This window comes from Anguilla rostrata, chromosome 2 (assembly GCF_018555375.3).
Source record: "Anguilla rostrata isolate EN2019 chromosome 2, ASM1855537v3, whole genome shotgun sequence".
NCBI lineage: Eukaryota > Metazoa > Chordata > Actinopteri > Anguilliformes > Anguillidae > Anguilla > Anguilla rostrata.
In genome coordinates, this window is record NC_057934.1 from 17,484,166 (window position 1) to 17,505,904 (window position 21,739).

General features: G+C 38.4%; 1 protein-coding gene across 2 annotated transcripts in view; it reads left to right on the top strand.

Annotated features, from left to right (window-relative positions):
- The window catches only part of lcor (ligand dependent nuclear receptor corepressor), a 56,486-nt gene extending 35,764 nt beyond the window's left edge, over positions 1-20,722 (top strand). For both annotated transcript variants that reach the window (XM_064320906.1, XM_064320907.1), the window contains exons 6-7: positions 286-382; positions 5,618-20,722. In XM_064320906.1, the coding sequence (XP_064176976.1) occupies positions 286-382; positions 5,618-6,608 (1,088 nt within the window). In that variant the 3' untranslated portion in view covers positions 6,609-20,722. The remainder of the gene's footprint in view (positions 1-285; positions 383-5,617) is intronic.
- The last annotated feature ends 1,017 nt before the right edge of the window (positions 20,723-21,739 follow it).

Genomic DNA, 21,739 nt, shown 5'->3' on the forward strand with positions numbered 1-21,739 from the left:
ATAGCAAATATTTAAATATATTTATATATACGTTTTCATGTATGAGAGGTGCTTTTATACATATATATATATATATATATATATATATATATATAAAAATGTATGTATGTATGTATATGTATGTATGCTTTATATTTATCTTATTATATCCAGAAATTATAAATTCGCATTGATATTTTAACACTACATTTATATTAATTCATATATTTACATGTAAATTTGTTTGGTGCTGTCCCCCATTTTAAGTATTTTCTAAATGTTTTATTACTATGTTTGTGTGTTCAGATGGAGTCCTCGATCTTTCAACCAAGAAGAATCACAATGTGGGCAGTGTCTCAGTAAAGAACTCTCATGGTTACTCTGTGGCGCCAAGGGTCAAAGGGTAAGGAGAATCTTTCTCACTTTGATTGGGTAGTTTATTTTCCGTCCCGAACCTCTCCACGTCATTGTAATCTGCCGTGAAGCACGTGCCACTGGAATGTTACAGAAAGTGGTCACTTTGTCCATTAGTAAATTCTCTCGCATGTCCCCAAGACCAAGTTCATGCCATGTTAAGTCTATTTTGGCATTGCCTGTTTGAGTGAATAAAAAAATAAAAAAACCTTTGACCTTCTCTTTAATTTGAGTAATTATTTCAGGTAAGTATTGGTAGTATTTTCTTCAGGTCCGTGTACTAAAACAGAATTATATATTTATATATATTTCATTGATGTTTTAAGAATTGGGTGGGTGCATGTAATACTTCATTAAATTTGTTACACAGTTTATTAACAAATTACCATAGATTTAAATTGAATGCTTTCCAAAGTTACATTGTTTCAAGTTAAATATCCAGGTATTCCACTATATTCCACTTGTTGTGTGATTTATCCTCAGGTAGGTCAATTGTAGCTGTGAAAGGGCATCTTCTCGTAGGAGGTCTTTAACCTGTGTGGCTGAAATCAAATGTAACAGTTTGAGTGATCGTACTGTAAAAAAACAAAAAAAAACAAATCGGTCGGCCAAGAGGTAAAGCTAGGCAGCCAGGCTTCAGAGGGTGATGCTGAACACTGTCATTTTCTAGTGTGCCCAGAGCAGTTTCCTGTCATCATGGGTAGGTGCAGTGGAGGGATAGTAAATAGCTATTTCAAATTCCGTTGGATAGGAAATTTTTATTTCAATGGGACCACTTTTTGATTGTGAACATTGGATTTGCTCCTAGAAACATAATTCCTGCCATTGTGTGCTTGGTGTATCCAGTGCTTGCTTCATGTGACGTTGAAAACGGTTTGGAATTTTGGGCTTATCAGAAGAATTCAAATAAGGGAGCGTACAGACAGTTAGATCTATCATCTGGGGTTGTATTTTTCTTTTTGGTGATCTGTGGTACCTGTCGCTATTTTTTTAATACCACAGCTCACCACAATAATGAAAAAAGCTCTCTTAGATTGGAATTACATTTTAATATCTTTGAGCATTTTTAAATTTGAGCTTGGCTCTTTCTCTGAAAGTCCCTGTGTCTGAAAACCTGGAGCTACCGGCTCACCGCATTTGCTATTTTTTGCTTGTACATTTAGTTCATTTGGTTTGTTGAGATAATGATTGAATAATACATTTTTTCACAACACCTGAGAATGATCAGCTTTAAAGGTGCAGTGTGCAATTTATTTCAATTAATTATCATCGAATTACCATGAATATTCAGCTGACAGAGCATGATATTCAGGACCTCAGATTGTGTTTGTGTCCTCTAAATTTTACTTTGCTTAAATCATGATCTGTTATCCTTCATTACGACTTTGGGAAGATATAGGTTGTCTGGTTGCTGTAAATGAGTCACTCATGTCTACCAGGACTAACAAGGGGTGGTTACTAAATCATGTGGTTGTTCTCATTGTGTATTTTATGAATACATCTCTCATGTCAGTTGTATTTGAATTTTCATTTGAATTGTGATGCAGTTCGCATTTGTTAGCAGGAACTAGGGTGAAAACCTGCATACTGCTTCTTTAAGTCTGTGAAGAAACAGATATTGTATGAGGGCTGTTTTGCAGCCTGTAAGATACGATTACGATACATAAAATACATTTATCTAGTTATTTTTTTTTATATCCAACCAGCCAATCTTAATTAGTTAAGTAGACCAATTAGCATTGTTAATTTATGGAGCAATATGTTTAGAAATAAATCAAGGTACGTCTGGCGCTCGGAAATATGTCGAACACACATTTCACGAAAGAATAACACCTCATACTTGCCAAGTGATGCCAATCTTGGAACAGTGTTCAATTAACAGTTGAAAAGTAATTAGACGTCTAACTGGAATTAAAAACTTGTCTAACCCTCCCCCTGGAAACACTCTTACAACATTGGACTCAAACTGACCCTGACCCCCTTCTAAAATGGATTACCCCCCAATGCCATATAGTACCATGACCACCCTGCTATTTAAGTTCTGACAAGGTAATTTGATGCAAATAAACAGACTTATGTGAGGAAGGGACAGACTCTGACTAGAATAGACGTAATTTTTTTTCTACACAGTGCTGTACTAATGCTGCATGCTAACTTGTGCACAGGTGGCCAATCCTGATCCCGCAGTGTGTGCTTGTTGTTACTTAAATAATCTCTTAAAGCAGTTCATTGCATAGGTTGCTGATTTGAATGTTGTATACAAAAACCAGCAGACCCTGTGTCTCTTCAGGACCACGATTGGCCACCTCTCAGCAAGTGATTACATGGGGGGCTTCAACATTTGAAAGACGTTCAATACTACTTGACTCCTTCCTTCCCATCCTGTGTCGCAAAATGACATTTTCTCATAATTAAGAATTAAGAATGCTCGGTTGCACCTTTCTTACCGGATATCCCATCAATTCAAGAGGGCTGCAGAGACGTGTTTGTCTAAATATGAGCATAGCAGTCACCAATTAATTTTCTTTCTTCCAGTTATCCTGTGTTACCATCTTGTTGTCCAAAATTCTTTGCAAAAGCTGTTCATGTATTCTCAAATCTCCGAAAGATAATGATCTAATCACATGCCGATGAAGACTGGCGTTTCTATATATAAGCGCATAAAATGGCTGCTGTCAAACAGTAATTTTCCTTTTTGTTGTCTTGTTGCCTGTTATTAAATTTGTGGTGAGAGATCGTAATGTTTTTCTTTCAGTTTCGCTTGCTGTCTATTTTAAAGTTGTACTATTTGGTTGGGGAGTCCGTGTATTCCCATGGATTTGCATTAGTTTACTTTTTGTGTTGTGTCCACATGCAGTTTTTATGCCCTGGGTGGACACAGGCCTGGCAGTTTTCGGGAAAGGAAGTTGTGCGTATGAGTCTGATTGGATCATCTGGAGATTGACGTTGAAAAGCACTTTAGATTTAAGATGCTGCGTTCCCCCGCTCGCAAACAGGGCGGCCTCACCTTCTCCCAGCCTCCCCTGTCCCGCACTTTTCAGAATTTTCTGTGTTTGTGTTACATTTTTTATACCGAATGGCCGCTCTTTTCAGTTCCTTGACGTAAGGAGGAGGATTGTAAAAATGTAGCGCAGGAAGCATTTAAAGCAGGGGAGCAGTAGGGCCCAAAGGACTCGTGTTGAGGAGCTGTGCCCCAGATACTGGGTTTAGAAACGTTCACCAGAATGTATGATGTCTTTAGAAAAATGCCTGGAGTGTGCATGTTTATTTTAAGGGTAGTTTTAATTCTTCATTTAACATGTGCCCTTCATTCCCGATCACATGACCGCACGGTTTGCAGTTTTTTTTCTCCCCCCCGCCCCTCAGAAGAGAGGGAAAGAGAACAAAAATAAGTCAATTCAGCAAATGTTTCCCTTTGGGTTTTTAAATAGGCGTTATGCACCGATGGTTACGCGAGAAGGAGAAAGAGAAGCGGGGGATGAAACAAATGAGTAAACGAGCAGGGCTTGATGGACTGATCTTAAAAACCGCTCGCTTTATTTGTCAGAACTTGTACTCCTGAGGGGAACGCGTTGGCACGCTACTTGGGTCTGCGAAGCAAGAAATAATTTAGGGCTGGGGTCCCCGCACTACACGTGTTTTCCGACTTGCAGGACTACTGTTATGATGTGCGGAGTTCTGCGTCCCTAAGACTGGCAAATGTTATTCCCGCTCGCTGCCGCTCCCCCTGTCATTGCTCAACTCCAGCTTTGTCTCACTACCTCAGACCTAAATACAATCATGATACACCGTTAATACTTATTCAAGAATACATCATTTTTATTCAGTTTTAATATAAGTCAAAGTGGTGTAAGCATTTACCGAATAGTTAGTACTCGCCTTGACTCTGCTTGGCATTGGATCCTCCATTATGATTCCTTATGCAACACCTCATCTTCCATTTCATCCCAGCACTTTTTCCAGCACTTGGCATGGATGATCTGTTGATATTACTCAATGTTTGGCCTTCTCCCTCTTTAACTGCTCCCACAGATGTTCGATTGGGCTCAGGTCTGGTGACTGTGATGGGAATGCCATCCTATTAAGCTCTTGTTCTCAGTAATGTATTCTTGAATAAGAAGTATAATTGGAGTGTCGTAATTGGATTATTTATCGATAAATAATGAAAACAACCAGGACTTGGTAGTGTCCCCAGACTTTAGTACCCCACTTTGTGTGTGTGTATGTGTGTGTGTGCGTGCACGCGCATATGTGTCTTTATTGGATATTCACTTTTCCTTTTTACTGAATTGCAGGATGGTGTGGTTTCATCTTGGTGATTAAAAAAAAAAAAAAAAAAGACACTCTATCAGAGGTCTCCAACCTTGGAGAGTCACATCTGCCTGCTGGTTTTTGTTTTCACCTTTATATAAATGAGCGACCAATTTAGACCCAAGCAACAGGGTGACATGGCTTTACCGTATAATAAGCAGCTTGAATTCTTAATTTAAGCTCTGAGTAATGATGAGAATATGCATATGTAACCAGCTGTCCAGAAACACAGTTGACCACCCCTGTTTGAGGGGTTGTTTTTTATTTGTTGTGCAGCTTGCTATTCCACAGCATGCCAATTGTTCTCTGAAATGCAGCCATTAATTTTAATTGTTTGTATTTGAGTATTTAAATGTACATTTGCTTCACCTGGCTTACTCTTTTATTGCCGTTCTTGCATAGTGGTGACATCACTGGCAAAGAGCTGTATTTAACAAATATTATGATGCAAATTACAACTGCAGTGCTATTCACGGGTGCTATTTTCAGAAAATTCAATCAAGGCTTTGCTTTTCAGCAGTAGCCACTCAGCATCCCCAGACACCCTTGATTCTTTCTTTCTTTTTTTCTTTTCTGTTTTTTGTCCATTCCCTGAAATCTGAAAGGTTTTATTATTTCTTTTGTCTGTTTGGATTTTGTTCATTTTGCCAAAGCAAGCTTTGTGTACACAAATGAAGTCCAAATTAAAAAAAAAAAAAAAAAAGGAATAACCTGACAGTGGTTTATTTTATTTTTTTTAATATGTACGCAAATTAAGGGAGAAAAAGTGATGTTACCCAAGCAAGGTGTCCAGTAAATGAGTAACCACATTCTCACACCCCCCAAAACCCAACCCAATCCATCCCATCCCAACCCATCCCTCCCTAACAACTGTGCAAGCTCTGCTTACACCCCTTTCCTTCCGTCCAATCAGGCGTCCCGTGAGAGCTGACCACATCTTTCGGGATGGAGATGGAGAGGACGGGCTGCCCCCGAGAAGCTTACAGGACGGGACGAGGGAGAATTTCGGAAACTCCACCCCCCTCAAGCCCCCGCTCGCTCGCTCGCTGCTGATCAAGGAAGAGCTGCTCGCCCAGAAACAGCGCCTGCTCCGTCCGCCCGGCCCCCTCACCAGCCTGGACTCGGCGGGCCTGCTCAACCACGGCCAGCGCCCCCTGCTGTCCCGGGACGGCTCCTGGAGCAAGTCTCACTTCGACAGCCTTCTGAAGCTCAAAGCTAGCAGCACCCTCAACGACCTGAAGGACCTGCCCTTCTACCTGGAGAACTCGGGCGTGTTCTCCAAGGGTCCCGGCCTGACCAAGTCGCAGGAAGCCAAGAAAGACCACGGGCACTCGCCCCCTGTCGACCTGAAGATACCGCAGGTGAGGGGCATGGACTTGTCCTGGGACTCCCACACCTCTGACCTCTACGGGTACGGCTCGCTGGTGGTGGGCCCGCACTCCGAAAACGCCCTGAGCAAGAAGCTGCGGGCCATCCTCCCCAAGCAGAACAGGCGGGGCGGCCTGGGGGGTATCCTGGATGGGTCGGCGGATTTCTGGGGGTCGGACGTAGAGCAGTCCACCTCCGGGCAGCAGTACCCTACCTCCGACCCGGAGGGGGATCCCAGCTCGAAACAGCCGAGGAAGAAGAGGGGCCGGTATCGGCAGTACAACAGCGAGATCCTCGAGGAGGCCATCTCCGTGGTGATGAACGGGAAGATGAGCGTCTCCAAGGCGCAGAACATGTACGGGATCCCCCACAGCACGCTGGAGTACAAGGTGAAGGAGCGTCTGGGAACACTGAAAAACCCTCCAAAGAAGAAGCTGAAGCTGATGAGGATGGAAGGGCAGGAGATGGTGGCCGACTCGGAACCCACACCCAGGGAGGAGGGCTCCCAGGGGGGCAGCGATTCGAAAGATGAGTAAAAAGGCTTAAAGAAAAGCAGAACGAAACGAAACAAAAAAAAAATTAACGGGGGCTTCAGTTGTGCCAATTTTACTTTGCAGTATCTGGGTGAGCACAAACGCAGGGATTTAAGGAGAAAAATTAAGAACTCTGGAGAGAGTGAAATATACTAATCTGCTCATTTTACAGTGGTGACTTTGACACTGTAGAAGCATTTGTTGTTTTTTTAAGGTTGCAAAGCAAATGCATTTGAAGCCATGTGATTATGTGATACCATACACAAATTTTTTGTAAAGGAAGCTGATTAACCCACCCCACCACCCCTTTTCTGAACTTGATGCCCCCTACTGACCAGGGCTAGCCTGTTTCATAGGGGCAACAGAGGGCAAAAATAAAAATTTGTGGACTGCATGGGGGAAGAGAGGGGGGGTTAACCCTTGAACAAATTGTTTATGAAGTGCCCCTTGCTAAAACTCCCCCTCTAACAGGAAAAAGCATAGATAAGATTAAAAAATGAAATTGGTAAAAAGAAAAATCAGTTCGAAGGATACTAGTTTAGTACTATTAAAGATAATATCACCAGGGATCCTCAACCCAGATCTAAAACATTATTATTATTATTATTGTTATTATTATTATTATTATTATTTCAATGTCAGTTAGACAATGGATTTTTGGTTCATGAGAATTTCTATAAAACATCACTTAAAAAAATATTATGCTTCATGCTAACCTTCGGACGACAAACGTACACAGCCTATTGACATAACAAAAAAAAATCATTCAGGGATGCATGTTTTGTGAGACTTTTCTTAATTTCCGAGTTAGTTTGCTTTGGTTTGCACTACGTGTTTGGTCGTGTGCTCTGTGAGGCTTGCCGAACCCTTTTCGGGGACGACAGCTCCTGGTAGACCTGATTACCTCTTAACTGCTGTCTCAGCAATCTGCACTTAAGGTCTGCTAGATACTTTCTGTTCCTCCGTTTCCTGGTGAGCACTTTTCATTTCAGATGCATTTATGTAGTTTCTTTTGTTTGTGGGGAGGGGACGTGCTAACTTGAATCATGCTAAGAAAACACACACACACACGCACGGCCATTTTAAATTGAGGTTTTAGCAAGCGAGGCTGCGTACGTCCATTGATGATTTAAAAAAAATTATTTCCCGCTGCAACATCTTACTGTTGAAGTACATTTTATTTGGGCTGGGGGGCAGGACAGGAGAAGAATTAAAATGGGGGTGGTGGGGTAAATTTAATATATTATAAATTATTCTACTGACTTAAAGCCAATCTTAATTTTGGGTTATTTTCGTTTTCAACTCAGGGTCACTGAGAACTATTAATCTGTTTTAACATTCTTTTTTTTGTTCCTGAAGTGCAGTTTTCAAATTATTATAATTTTTTGCTCGTTCTTTTTTGGAACTGATTCATTTTGGGGTTGGGTTTGGGGATTGGGTGTTAAATCACAGCCATGGTCAATGGACTTAAGTGTGGAGAATTAAGAAAAAATGTTTAAGCTGATGGGCAGTTGTTGGGGATGGGGTAAATATGTCCATACATTTCTGAAAATAGCACTTTTTAAAAGAGAAGACATTTGTGCATGTGTATGTGTGTGTGTGTGTGTGTACGTTTGTTTGTTTGTTTGTTTGCGTTTATGTGTGTGTGTGTGTGTGTGTGCACGTGTACGTATGTGCACATGTGCGTAAGTGTATGTGTGTACGTGTGTGTGTGTGTGTGGTGGGAGGAAGGTGACCACAACACAAAAGCTTTAGTGTCTGAATATGATCTGAAAACCTGCAGCTTGGACCCAAACAGATAATTTCTTTCAATTACCTCTTCAAAATACACTGGCTGACAGCTCGAATTGTCAGGTTTGGTGTAATTCCCATCCCTGCATCCTATCTGATAGGCAGAGGTGGAAATTCTCTTATAAATAATGAGGGTGGGGGGATCCTATTAGGGAAAAAAAATATGCTCTTTAAAGTCCTGCTTCATTTTCCTTTGATGAAAGCAGACTAGATGGCATTATATGCTACTTTTTTTACATTGCTTTTTAGCACTTACTCTGAGTTCCTTTTAAATAAACTGGCTCCAACACTGCCTGGTGCTCACCCAGTCTGAAGTGACAAAAAAAAGATTATTTTAAATAAATTGTGTATCAAGCATCTCCATTATTGCAAACTGTTGAAACACTCCTTGCAATGTACATTTTATTTTACGAAATGGCATGCACCAATTCAGACTTTACAGAGAGTAAATATGTTGAATTTAGTATTGTGAGTATGTGGAACACACTGTGTTGTGTTTGCTGGGTCAGCGACAAGGAATGATTAGGGTAATTGTTTTTTTTATGGATGTCTTAAATTAAATTTCACGCATTATACAAATCTTGCAAGTATGGCAAATCTACTGTTAACTGACCAATTGACATTCTATGTTAACCAGTTCAAAAGCATTGACCTCAAATCTGTTTTTTGTAGTTTAGCTACAATGCCTACTTTGTTTGCAGTAATGTTTCACTTGTGAATGAGGCCCTTTCAGATAATATTTTGCTCAGAATCATGCATCAAATGCATAAAAAACACTGTATTAATGCTGAGCATTTAAAGTGTCTAATTCGAATTTAGTTGTTGATTAAGTAGTATGTAAAGGTCCCCTTGAATCTTGAACTGTACTGTTTTAAGGATTTACTGCAATTAATGTTTAAATATTATTGTGTTATTATTTGAAAGCACTTGAGTGGGGGAGGGGGATGATTTTGTTATGCACATAACCTCTGATTTGCGGTTTAAATAGCTCATAATTTTGCTCAGCAGAAACACTGTTTTAGATGCAGTGCTAAAAATATCTAAAAAAAAACAAAACATTCTGCTTTTTTGACTTGGGTAGTATGCTTTCATGAACACACATGCGCAGACTCCTGTATGTCTCTGTGCATAATATTTTGTTTATAAAATGAAGTGGTCAAATGGATGATTTTCCCCATACGGTTGAATGCACTTGCTAAATGTCATACTGAAGTGCAGGATTAAATTCAGTGCACTTGCTTCTAAGCCCTGGAGAGCAAGACCAGACCAGCTGTTTTATTGCCCTCTAACCATTCTCATGACAACTTTTATGAAAAGTTTACTTCGAAATTAGGTGTATGTTTCTCCCTTGGTCTTTCAAATAAGAATCGGAGAATTAAATAACATAGTTATACCTGTTTCCTCTCAGGAAGTCTCATCTGCAATTCCACATCCTTTCAATTAAGCATTTCTGGCAGTTCTGCCTTTCGTCGTTACTGTTTAGAAGCAGAGCGGTGGGATAGCGGTAATGCCTTGAGCGGCAGACGGACGTGGTTGATTGATTGAACAAGCAGCTGGTCTTCCAGGTCTCAAGAAAAGTGTTGTTTTTGCGAGTGATCATTTGGTTGCTCTGCCAGGCCTGAGACATTGCACCGATAGTGGTTGGAGCCCTTTTCCTTGTCGTTGTTTCGCAAACACAACCAAAAAAAAGTCCAAAATACTCATTTGCATAGGCTTAAGGAAATGGTAAACTGAAAACAACAATTCATGTACCAGGGTGTAAGCTTTGGCACCTCAACGCATTTGTATGTGATTATAATATCTATGGTACTGTGGTGTGTGCCATTTTGTTTTGTTTTTTTTGTTTGTTTGTTAATGCGTGATGTTTTGACTGAGTTAACAGATTCCCCTGTCCACAAAAATGTCCTTCTCGGTAGATCTCGTTTAGTTCCAGAAAATTTCCATATTCACGCAAATGAATGTAGAGACCAACATTTTACTATTTAAACTCTGCAAAAAAAGGACTACTTCTTCCTCTTCTTTTTCTTTTCCTTCAGTGACTTGCTTTAAGTAGACTTTCAGGCAACGTTCACTTGTAGCCTTCAATGTATCTCAGGATAGTTACAGGAGGGCAGCTATATTTGTCAGTTAGAGAATGCAGACTTGACTACCTGTATGAAATGAAAACTATATATAACATTTTTAACTTGGCTTTCTGCGTCCAAGTGTAATACCTCAGTCTCGGAAATCACTTCATTTCCGTGCCTCTTACTTGTATCCCTCTCAGGAGCGTGTGAAGAAGGGATAGTTGATACTCTGGGAAAAGACCATTCCTTCTCTTGTTTTTGTTCACTTTCCTCTTTCGGGCAGGGGAGGGGGTGTTTCGTACTGTACATCTGACTGACCAATATTTGAACCCTTCTTATTCAGGTATGTTCACAAAAATCAACCTCATTGAATTGTGGTACAAACAAAAAAAAAACAGCAAAAAAAAAAAGTTTTTTATTTATTTGTTTGTGCCCCTCAAAGCCTTTTCTTCTTAATTCCACTCTTCTTAATTAAACTTTTTAATGCTGGGTCCTGCTTTACTCTGGTGGTTTCCAGAGGCAGGGCACCAGAACGGGAGACCCTCTAGATGCAGGTTTAACTTATATTCAAGCTTCAGGTTTAAGCAACGCTGGGATATCTGATATGTGAGATCTGTGAGCAGGTATTGGGACAGGGGAAAATGTTCATTCTCAGCTGTTCATTCTTTTTAACCTTGTTTTACACTGCATTCCAAAAAAAAAATTATTTTACCTTTATGAAAAAAAATGATATATATAATATTTATTTAAATTTGTCTTCAGGTAATTGTATCTTTTTTCATTTTTGCCGATGTCATGTGAGATTGTAACTAAATCAATGCAGATGACCTCAATTTATAGTAACCATATATGTGCCATGTTCCCTAAATGGCACACAGTACCTTTGAGAAATGTCTATATATAATATAATATATACATATATATTGCCATGCTCATAAAATATTAAGTGTTTTCAATATGCCGCATATCCGATTGACAGTTGATACCTCAGGTCACACCACTACAGAGCAGCTGATTGTACATGTGCTAATATGGCAGATCAGGATTTTTATTACAATTATATTTATGGATTTGTAGACATGGTGGGAATTATTATTATTGTTATTATTATTATAATTATTATTATTATTATTATTATTATTATTATTAGTATATCTACTAAACAGAACCCAGGTCTTTTTCACTACTTTATTAAGTCTAGCACATCGTCGGGAAAGAACAGCACATATGCGCCGTCAGGTTATCATTCCACACGCGATGATGTGGGTGGATTACATATTATTACCAAACGCCAAGTCTAGCTCCTTTTTAGAACAGGTAGGCGAGACAGTGGAGAGTTGCAGGCATGAGCTCTGATGTCTGTAGGCTGGAAACTCTGGTACACCATTTACATACACACACACAGTAAGGAGAAAAACATTTTTCAAAAAAAAAAAAAGAAAACTAAGGTGACAATAACCTGTCACCTTTGTCCATTTCAGTTAATTTAATTAGCTGTGTTGGGGAGAACTTGTAAAAGAAAGTGAGGTCTTGCGTGGGTTTCTTTTTTTGCAGGCCTCACACGATGGAAAGATTTCTTATTTTTTTATCAAGAGTACTTCAGCTTTGCTTCATGTTTCATGGTTCACACTCCTTGTAATAAAAAGATCATCCACTGTCCATTGTAAAAGTTTCCATAAGCAAACTTTGTTGCGAGACCCCTGAAAATAGGTGAGAAAAAACCTTTGCGGGGCTTTTCTTTTGGGGGTGGGAGGTTGGGGGAGGGGATGAAACAAGGATATGTCAATTTATGACATCTGGCGAAAGTTAAAGGCAAGGCACACTATAAAACTGCTGGGAAGAAATCAAAGCTGCTGGAATTCAAAGCTTACTCCAAAATTTTAGAGCCGAGTAGCAGAACTGAATACAAGCCCACATTTCAGACATGATCAAGTTCTCCCTCGGATGAAACACCTGTATACAATACAGTCAGTGACAACACAGTTGTGAAACCCAAGTATATGCTTGTTCAGTTGAGGATTTTCCATAAGTCATATCACATGCAGAATCTCTCAGATCATGGGGGCTGGAGTACCGTCCAAAATCTTTGACTTAAAAGCTAATTAATTCATGAAATGTTCAGTCCGTTAATGCCAGTGGCTGATTTAAGAACTATGCATTGGGATTTTGCCATTGCTTGGGGTGGGCATGTGATGCAAATTGAAGCTGCTGTCACACTAACAGTAAGATCTACACTGCAGCACAATGAAGGCTGCTGTGTGTAATGCTGCTGGTTCCCCCTTTAGACTAAAGAGCTTTTGTCTCAATCCAGGTGTAATGTCCTTTGGCAAGTAAACAAGTAGTTCATGTTCTTTACTAGCCAAACCGAATCCTTAGCCTATATCCTTAGAGGACTACGCATATTGTTTTCTTATGATGAGAAAATGATCAAGCTGTGTAGTGCCATTACTTTAGTCAGAAGTGCATGTTCCTTTCCCCACAGTTATTCAGAATTTAAGATGATTGTGAGCCATTCAGAAGTTTTAGATTTAGTGCAGGAGTCACTTTTCAGAGATATTCAAGATCACCTAGGGAAGCATTATGATAAATTATGTTTCATCAAAAGCAGAAGGAGCAGGAGTCGATCACTGACTGTATATGAACAAGGTCATTCTTTGATGTAGAAGAAAAAATAATCCTTAATGCAATTCTAAATAAATGAAACCGTGAAAATTGACCCCGCCACTCTCATATTTACCACATTATTTTGCCAATTGTATAACCAGTGAAGGCACCAGAACAACATCTATAATTATTTTATATTTTTTGCTTAACAAAAATCCTCTAGTTTATAATGCAGACTTAGAGCCCTGAACTAAAACCACCTCAGATTCAATTAAAACTCAAAGCTTATGAACGAACTGTATATAAAAGTCATTGACGTCCTTAAAAATTCTAGTGTTATTGGCTATCAAAGGGCTGCTCTTGAATGTTGCCAAGACAATCGTGCAGCAATGTTCGCAGGTGAAGGTGTGCCTCTCCTTTAAGAGCATGGTTTTATCTTTTTGAGCAAATGAAGGATTTTCTAAGCTGTGTTTTTTAAAAGCATTATTTTGTAGCAGTTGTCTTTCCCCCAGTCTTGCTTGCAGGTGGCTATGACAATTGAACATGCATTGCTTGTTTGTGTAGAAATCTAGCTTTTTAATGTGATTGAGTTGGTATTTGTATGGCTGTTTAATTGGTGGACATATTTTGCCTCTTTTTTTTGACGTACAGTTCCAATGCATAAAATCAAAAGAATCCATAATGATGGTGAAAGTCAGGTGGTTTTCGAACACTGCCTGGGGCAAACAAATCCTTTCAACGATTGTCACTTGAATTTTCTTTTCTTTTAAAGTACTCTTATTATGGCCCAAATAATTGTCATTTATGTGAATTTTTTTTCATGAAACATTGTGACATTGTTATGTTTGAAAATTCCATTTTGAATTCCAAAAGACTGTAAAATAATGATCTTTTGTGGGGTGGAAAAAAAAAACAAAACATCAGCCTGCCCATTTTGTTGTTATGAGATGGTGAGGGGGGATGTATGTTATAAAAGATTGGAAAGGGGTGGGGGTAGTCCTCTGTCATGGTGTGGTAAAGTTTGTTGTTTGAATTTGATTATAAAAGAATGGACTTTTGGAGACTGTATGTAGCACTTGAAATGTACAGGATAAGGAGATTTCTCACTGGAATCCACTTTGGATTTACTAGTCATTTTCTTCGCTAGGGAAAGTGGTTTAACAGGCATTTTTTTGGCACCCTGAACACTATTACTGTGTTTCTATGTGCGATCTGTGATTTTGCAAGGTCAGCATTTTCTTTTTCCCTTTCTAAAGTTTTTCCTCATCAGAATTTCGTAAAATTGGGCAGCAGATTTCTCAACTTATCTTCATAATGTGAGTAAATTCCCATTCCCATTTTCATTTTTTTTGCGAGAAAAAAGAACTGTTATTTGGGCAGAACTGACATTTTATCATCTGTGTTGCAATGAACTGAGCTTTCAGGCATTTTTAAAGGAGAGGTGAATGCAGATTTTCTGTTGTGAAACTGATATTCATCATGTGATGTGCATTAATGTGATTTGTTTTACAGCAAATGTCTCACAATTTAAAATAAGGTGGGCCTAATTTCAGGAACTAAATCTCTATCCCACTGCAATATTGAAGAGCCTACTTCTGCAAACTTAAGGTTGGGCAGTTTGTGAATATTTTAAGGTCCTATTGAAAATTTCATGAACTCTCACAAAAGCTGCTTAATATTTTAAAGGTTGAGCTGTTAATTTTGTATGATGTTTCAGATTTGAGTGTTGGTGGTTGTTGCCTGAAGACATGGCTTGTTCAAAAACATTTTTGGGCTTTGATTGAAGTCTTCATCTTTTGTCTAGTCACACGGAACCTGAGGGGATTCCTGTTTTTGCTAGGTTTCTCCCACTCTGTTTCTTAAGTTTTATTTCTTCGATCACCACATGCCTGCCTTTTTTGGTTATCTACTCAAGTCAAGATACACATACATATTTTTTGTGTATGTATAGGTTCTTTGTGAAATTGTAGGCCGACTCTGTATTCAGAAGCACGCTATGGGGTTAGGAGATAAATCTGTGAATCCGTTCTCTCCACTGTGTCTTGCAGTGAAAAGAATGAGAGAAAGAGTAACCACATATGAATGTTTCTGTAGGCTCTAAGTACAGTCAAGTTATGCTGTGTAAATACATTTTAGTTGCCATCTTGTCCAGAGCACTGAGCAATTACAAAAACCCAAGCTAATTAAAACAGTACTGTAGTGCATCCTTTTCACACACTTCTTTAGTTATGCAAACTGTATGGGTTTTAAAAATGTTCTTTTCTGGTCCATTTCCATGACAAATACATATTGTTGTGTGCAAACCGTGTCTTTTGGATCGCAAGAACAAAACAACCATCCAAAAAATGTTTCAGACCAATACAACTGAGTTAGTGGCAATTTGTCTATTATATGATTTATGGTTGCTTTTCTAGGGTTTCAAAATGGATCATCTCAATGTCAGAATGACAGGTTCTGACACTGAGACACACACACAGGTTGCATATAATTAAGCCAAGTACCCTTTTTTGTGATTTAACAACAGCTAGGATTGTAAAGTGCAGACTGTTTTAATTGCAACCATCACTGGGGTCTATATGTCACCACCAGGAGAGCATCCTGGCTTCATTCAGTTATCTGTGTGCCAGTGGAAACAGTGGGTGCTTATGGTAGATGCCAATGAGTAAGTAATTATTGAGAACTTTAACAACACAGTATACCTCAGAAAATCCATGAAAATCTTGACAGCCTCCATCTGCTGTACAAATACCGGGCATATGCAGTGCAGTCCATAAATATCAGGACAGCAACACAATTTTTGTCGTTTTGCCTCTGTACTCCACCACATTGGATGTGAAATGGGTTAAAGGGCAGACTGTCAGCTTTAATATGAGGGTTTTACAGCACTTTTTAATTCATAGTTCAAAAGTAATTTGACAATTGGCTGCTCAGCTGTTTCTTGGCCAGCTGTGTGTCTTTGTGTCATTAGTCCGTGCACAATAAAGCTAGCAAACGGTCTAGTGTTTGTTCTAGGTGTGGCATTTGCATTTGGAGTCTGTTGCTGTTGTCTCCCAAAATGAGGTCCAAATAAGTGTCAGTGACCGTAAAGCAGACCATCATAATCTGACAAATCACAAGATAGACATGGCCAAAAGACTGGGCGTGTCAAAGTCAACTGTTGGGCATTGGTGAGCTCAAATGGACCTGGTAGACCACAGAAGACCACTTTAGTCGATGATCGAAGAATACTTTCAGTTGTGAAGAAAAATCCCTTTTCAACTGTCGAACAGTTCAAGAACACTATCCAGGTTGTAGCCATGGATATGGTATTAAAGACCACCATGAAAAGACTATGCCTTCATGACCTCAGAGCCTTCATCACACATTGCAAACCATTGGTAATGAAGTCTTATCGGCAGATGAGATGAGTATTGACCTGCACCAAAGTGATGAAAGAAGAAAGTGTGAAGAGAGAGAAAGGAACTGCCCATAATGCAAAGCACCGCCCTCATCTTTGCCTGAATTCTGTTGAATTTTGAAGTGTACATCTGCTCTGATCCAACCAAATGCCTCAAAACTCATTGGCCTGCACTTCAAGTTGCAGCAGCACAGTGACCCCAAACATACTACTAAAGCAACCAAGGCGTTTTTCCAGGCCAGAAAGTGGAATGTTCTTGACTGTCCAAGTGAATCACCAACTGAGCATGCGTTTCACTTGCTGAAGACAAGACTAAAGAGCAAACGCCCCAGAAAACAAACAGGAGCTGGCTGCAGTTCAGGCAGAGCATCGCTAGGGAATATACCCAGCATCTGGTGATGTCTGTGGTTCACAGACTTTAAGCACCGATGCAAAGGATTTGCAACCAAGTACGAAATATGACGTCTGTATTGGAGATTTAGTTAACTTTCTGGTTATGTCCAGACATGCTTTTGCTACCCTGAAATGGGGGGGACTTTGTTTAAAAAGAGCTGTAAGTACCTTAATGTTAAGGCTGACAGTCTGCAGGTTAACCTCGTGTTGATTGTTTTATTTCAAATCCAATGTGCCGGTGTACAGTGCCAAAACGGCATAAATCGTGTCACTGTCCGAATACTTACGGATTGCTCTGTATATGTATGTTTATGTTGTTCTTCACTCTTTGTTTTTTTCTTTCTTTCGTTCCTCCTTTCTTTCATTCATTCATTTGTTCTTTCTTTCTTAATGCCAAGCACAACACGTAGCATGTAGTTTCAGCCAGATTGCTTTTCAGAATTCTTTTTCATTATTATGTTCTTGAATCATGTATGAAAAGTCTGACATTGCCATTGTTTCTTCCTGCTTGAGACATTACCATAGAGATGCAGTAACCTATAAGGGTGATACACATTGCAATATCAGACTTGCTGTTGAGAATGGGAATAAGAAACATGTGGTTTGCTATTCTGATTGATTTTCTGTTTGGCTCTGTAGCTGGAATACCTTGTGATATTGTTTTCTGTAGATGGTTAGAGAGCAAAACTCAAGATGACTAATGATATAAAAATAAACCCAGTAGGTTGATCTAGCATTCAAACTATTTGATTACTTTGGAATTCTTGTCAGGAGGTATCTTAACTGTTGTAATGATAAGATTATAACATCCTGACTAGTCAACTCATCAGACTAAAATTTTTATTTATTTTCCCTTTGTCCGATGGGGCGGTCTTCAGAAGTGTTATTTGTTTGTAACCTTAGATATTCCTTCGTTTTTTCCTACTTTTAGAAACTATTAAAGTTTATTATTATTATCAGTGAATGTAAAACACTACTGTAAAAAAACAACTGAACATCAATTAACCTCTTACAGTGTGTAACTATACATTAAAATAGTAATACATGAAAAATATAGTTGACACACACATACATATATGTATATATACACATATACATACACACATACATTGTATATACTTCTCTATATTGATATATATACATCTATCCAGTGCAAGGATACAACTCAATATTTACTTCAGGGAACAATAGTAAAAAGAACAGTTATTACAATATATTAGATATTTCCCTTTTTTTCTAGCCATGTGTCTTGCTCACCCAAACCCCCCCCACCCCACTCCCACCCCACCTTGAATTTTTAATTAATAGTGGTGGGATAGAAGTTGGAGCGATATGAATTTAAAATGAAGAAAGTTAGCTTAGGTAAAGCCTACCAGGCCGCAGAGAGGGTTGGTTATTAAATGCTGTACAGACAGTTTATTTATGAAAAGAAATTAAAGTTTTTCAAGTGGATGTGTATAGTAATTAAATGTTGACACTACCATTCCATGTCTGCTTTTTTCAGGCAGGATGTAATTAACACTCCTAAGAACTTTGATGTCTGCTTGCTGATCGGTAATATTTTAACATTTGAAATGTATGACATAATGAAGTTACTGCATTCATCAATTATAAAAATTAATATATTTTCTTTTTATATTTATTGGAAAGAAGAGGACACTTTTAGTATATATTTTTTGCATGCTTACCAGTGTGTGGGGTTTCAATAGTGTACATACCTTGCATTGGACCGTGGAGAAACTTTGGCAAGGCTTTAGCAGCCACATTGAAATGACAGGAAATTATGCAAAACAAAGTCCCTTCACTTTGACTTTAAATTGACTTCAGAAATTCTCTGAATGCCCCAAAAATGTGTGTCACTGGTACTGCTTGCTGAATTTTTAACCTTTGTTAAAGCTTTGTTTTTTTTTTTTTGTTGTTGTTAGTTTTCTCCCTGTACAAAATATATAGCTGCGTGTGTGTGCGTGTGTGTGCGCGTGTGCGTGCGTGCATGTGTGTGGGAAATCTTTTGTCACTCATGCTGTCTTTTATTTATTCAGACTCATTCTAAGTCCATTGTCAGCTCTCAGATTCCGCAGATTCTTGTGAATTTTCTTGTGTATTCAGATTACGAGGCTCCAGTCTATCTCACTGTTTAAAGACAGACAGAAAAAAGGAAACCCTCAGGGACAATTTACACACTGCTCACACTCAATTCAGGTACTTTGTCTAGATTCTGAGGCCTAGCAGTGAATTTATTTCTATTCTTATTGTTTTTTTTGTTTTTTTTAAGCAAAGCAAATTGAAAACAAGTACAGTTATACGAAGCTACATTTTCTGTTTGTTTTTCTATTTTTTCCATCTTTTTTTTCCAATCATTTTTTTTTTCTTTCTCTATGTGTATAATGAATGTCAATTTAAAACTCAGTTCAGGTAACAATATTAGCCAAACTGTGTTTTGAAGCTGCATTTAAACTACAGCACACTGTGCCTCGGACCCTTAAATATAGTGGCATTCTGTTCTTTTATGATGACTCAACAGGTCTTTTGGGTCCTGTTCTCTGGCCATCTTATATATTATATATGAAATACAATTCGTGAAACCGTCTTTGCTCAGTACATGTAAGTATTTCAAATTTATGAACCAAATTAAACTTCAGTTTTCAATGGGACAGAGCTGCACTTGCCTGTCATGGTTGTTCTTTTACAGGTAAGATTGCGACCGTATAGCAATCTGCCCAGTACTGCTCATTTAAAATGGATACGTCTTGGGGTTTTTATTTTTGTTTGTTTTTCCAAGGTCTGCTGCCTTGTATGTTTTTTGTGGATTGTTTGCTGCTAGTCTAAGTTGACATGCATCTGCAGTCTAGCACTGAGGGCCTTGCCACATTACTTTTTTCTTTTTTTAAACAAAAACTGTTTCGGTCATAATCAAATTTGACTGCTGTTAGTCTCTTCATAAGATTCTGAATTTTATTTTTAAGGTGGCAGGTTGATGTTTATCATCATCATTGTTTTGATACTCTTAAAAGCAAGATGTCCTCTTTAATTGGTTATACTGCAACGGTGACGAAAGGTATTCCTTTTTTTGTTGTTGTTCATGTTGTGGACGTGGCAATGGGTTGCTCATGGCAGGAAAAGTGAAATACTTACATGGTCACTTAGCTTAGCAGTGACTGAACTGTATACACATGCCATTTTCAGGGTTAGATTTTCTTTCAAATAAATCTTTGTATCGTGGTTTTGATATACCTCATTCCATCGGTTTAGACTGGAGAGCTCACAGTGACCCCAGATCTGAGTAATTTTAGATGTTCAGAAAGCAGGCACTCCAAAAAACGTAATGGACCTCATTATACTCAATATTTACTGTTTACAGTTTGACAGAATTGTATGATTTGATATCTTTCTTGTACTGTAGTTTTATTTATGTACATTTATTTTGTACTGTGCGAGTTGGACTTTTATTCTAGGCTATAATCAGTGTCAGTGTAGTAGAGCTCCTAAAGGATCACAATAATTGGTTTGATTGCACTATTTGTTTTCTGTTTTGAATGCAAAATCAGATTTTACAACTGGACTAATGAAAGATAAGCTGTCTCATAATGTATGTGATTTTTAAATAAAATTTGATTTCTGTGGTCTTTAACATTTTTTTAAAATTAAAATAAAAAAATTTATTTTGCATTGAACGTCAAGCAACGCTGATTAATTCAGTCTTTGTGCATGTGTAAGGTTTTACTGGTTATGTTGTATTCTATTGGAGAAATGCCATTTTCGCAAACACATTTCGGCTGTAATGTTGTGTAAGGTAGTGTTCACTGGATGCTAGAATCTCTTCTTTTTAAAACCACTATTCTTCTAATAAATTTGTTGTGAAAATAAAAGCCATCCTCCTTGTATTTTTTTGTTCCATGGGTTGTGTTGTTATCACAGGTTTAAGTGATGCTGCTTAGCAGATGTCCTTATTCGTGTCACATTTATAGAACTACATTAGAAATTCAGGTTAAGTGCCTTTCTCATGGGGGTGAAACGGCCATGATCCCATGTGGGAACTGAGCATGCTGCATTCTGGACACAAATCCAGGCCCCATACCAGTGCTCCATCCACTCCTGGCTACAGCTTAGACAGAGAAGCTCCTTTTCTTTCATTTTTCCCCTCATAATTTTGACAGCTGTTATAGAAAAATAGCCAAGGGGGGAGAAGGGGGGTGGGGGCATTTAAAAACGGCACGTGGATGCCTTTTCTATTTCTCCATTTTAATAGTGGTAGTTTCTGTTCATTTGAAAAGGCGATAGTATGACCCTGTTGTCGAAGCAAAGAGCACTGGTGGTGGAGCCTGAGGGTATATAAAGAGGGTGGTGGTAAATATAAAAAATGACTTACAAATAACTTTTCCAGGTCACCCTCATATTAAATATTCATCTCGTACAGCTCTGAAGGCACCAGATGGACAGTGTATGTGTGTGTGTGGGCGGGGATTGGAGGGGGAGTCTTAAGACATTGGAATTTTTTGGAGTCTTTGATTCAAACTTTTAACAAATTTGTAAAAAACAGAATTTTGAATTGAGATTTGTAATTCAGATTACAACATGACAATTTATACCAGTTTAATATATACAATTTATACAATAATATTTTGCATTCACAAAAGCATATCTGAGGTAATTTTATATTGTTAACAGGATTGTAATGTACATTTAACCTTGACTATTTTTTTTAAGTAAGTAGCATAATTTATTGTTAATTAAAGTCATAATCATTCATTTGTGTATTTTTCTCTATAGGCAAGAAGAAAGAAGGGCTATATTGTTAACTAAAGGGGTAACGGAATTGTTAACTAAAGGGGGTAGTTAACCTTTCTGTTTTACTTTTATCAATTTAATGATATTTGGAAAAGTTC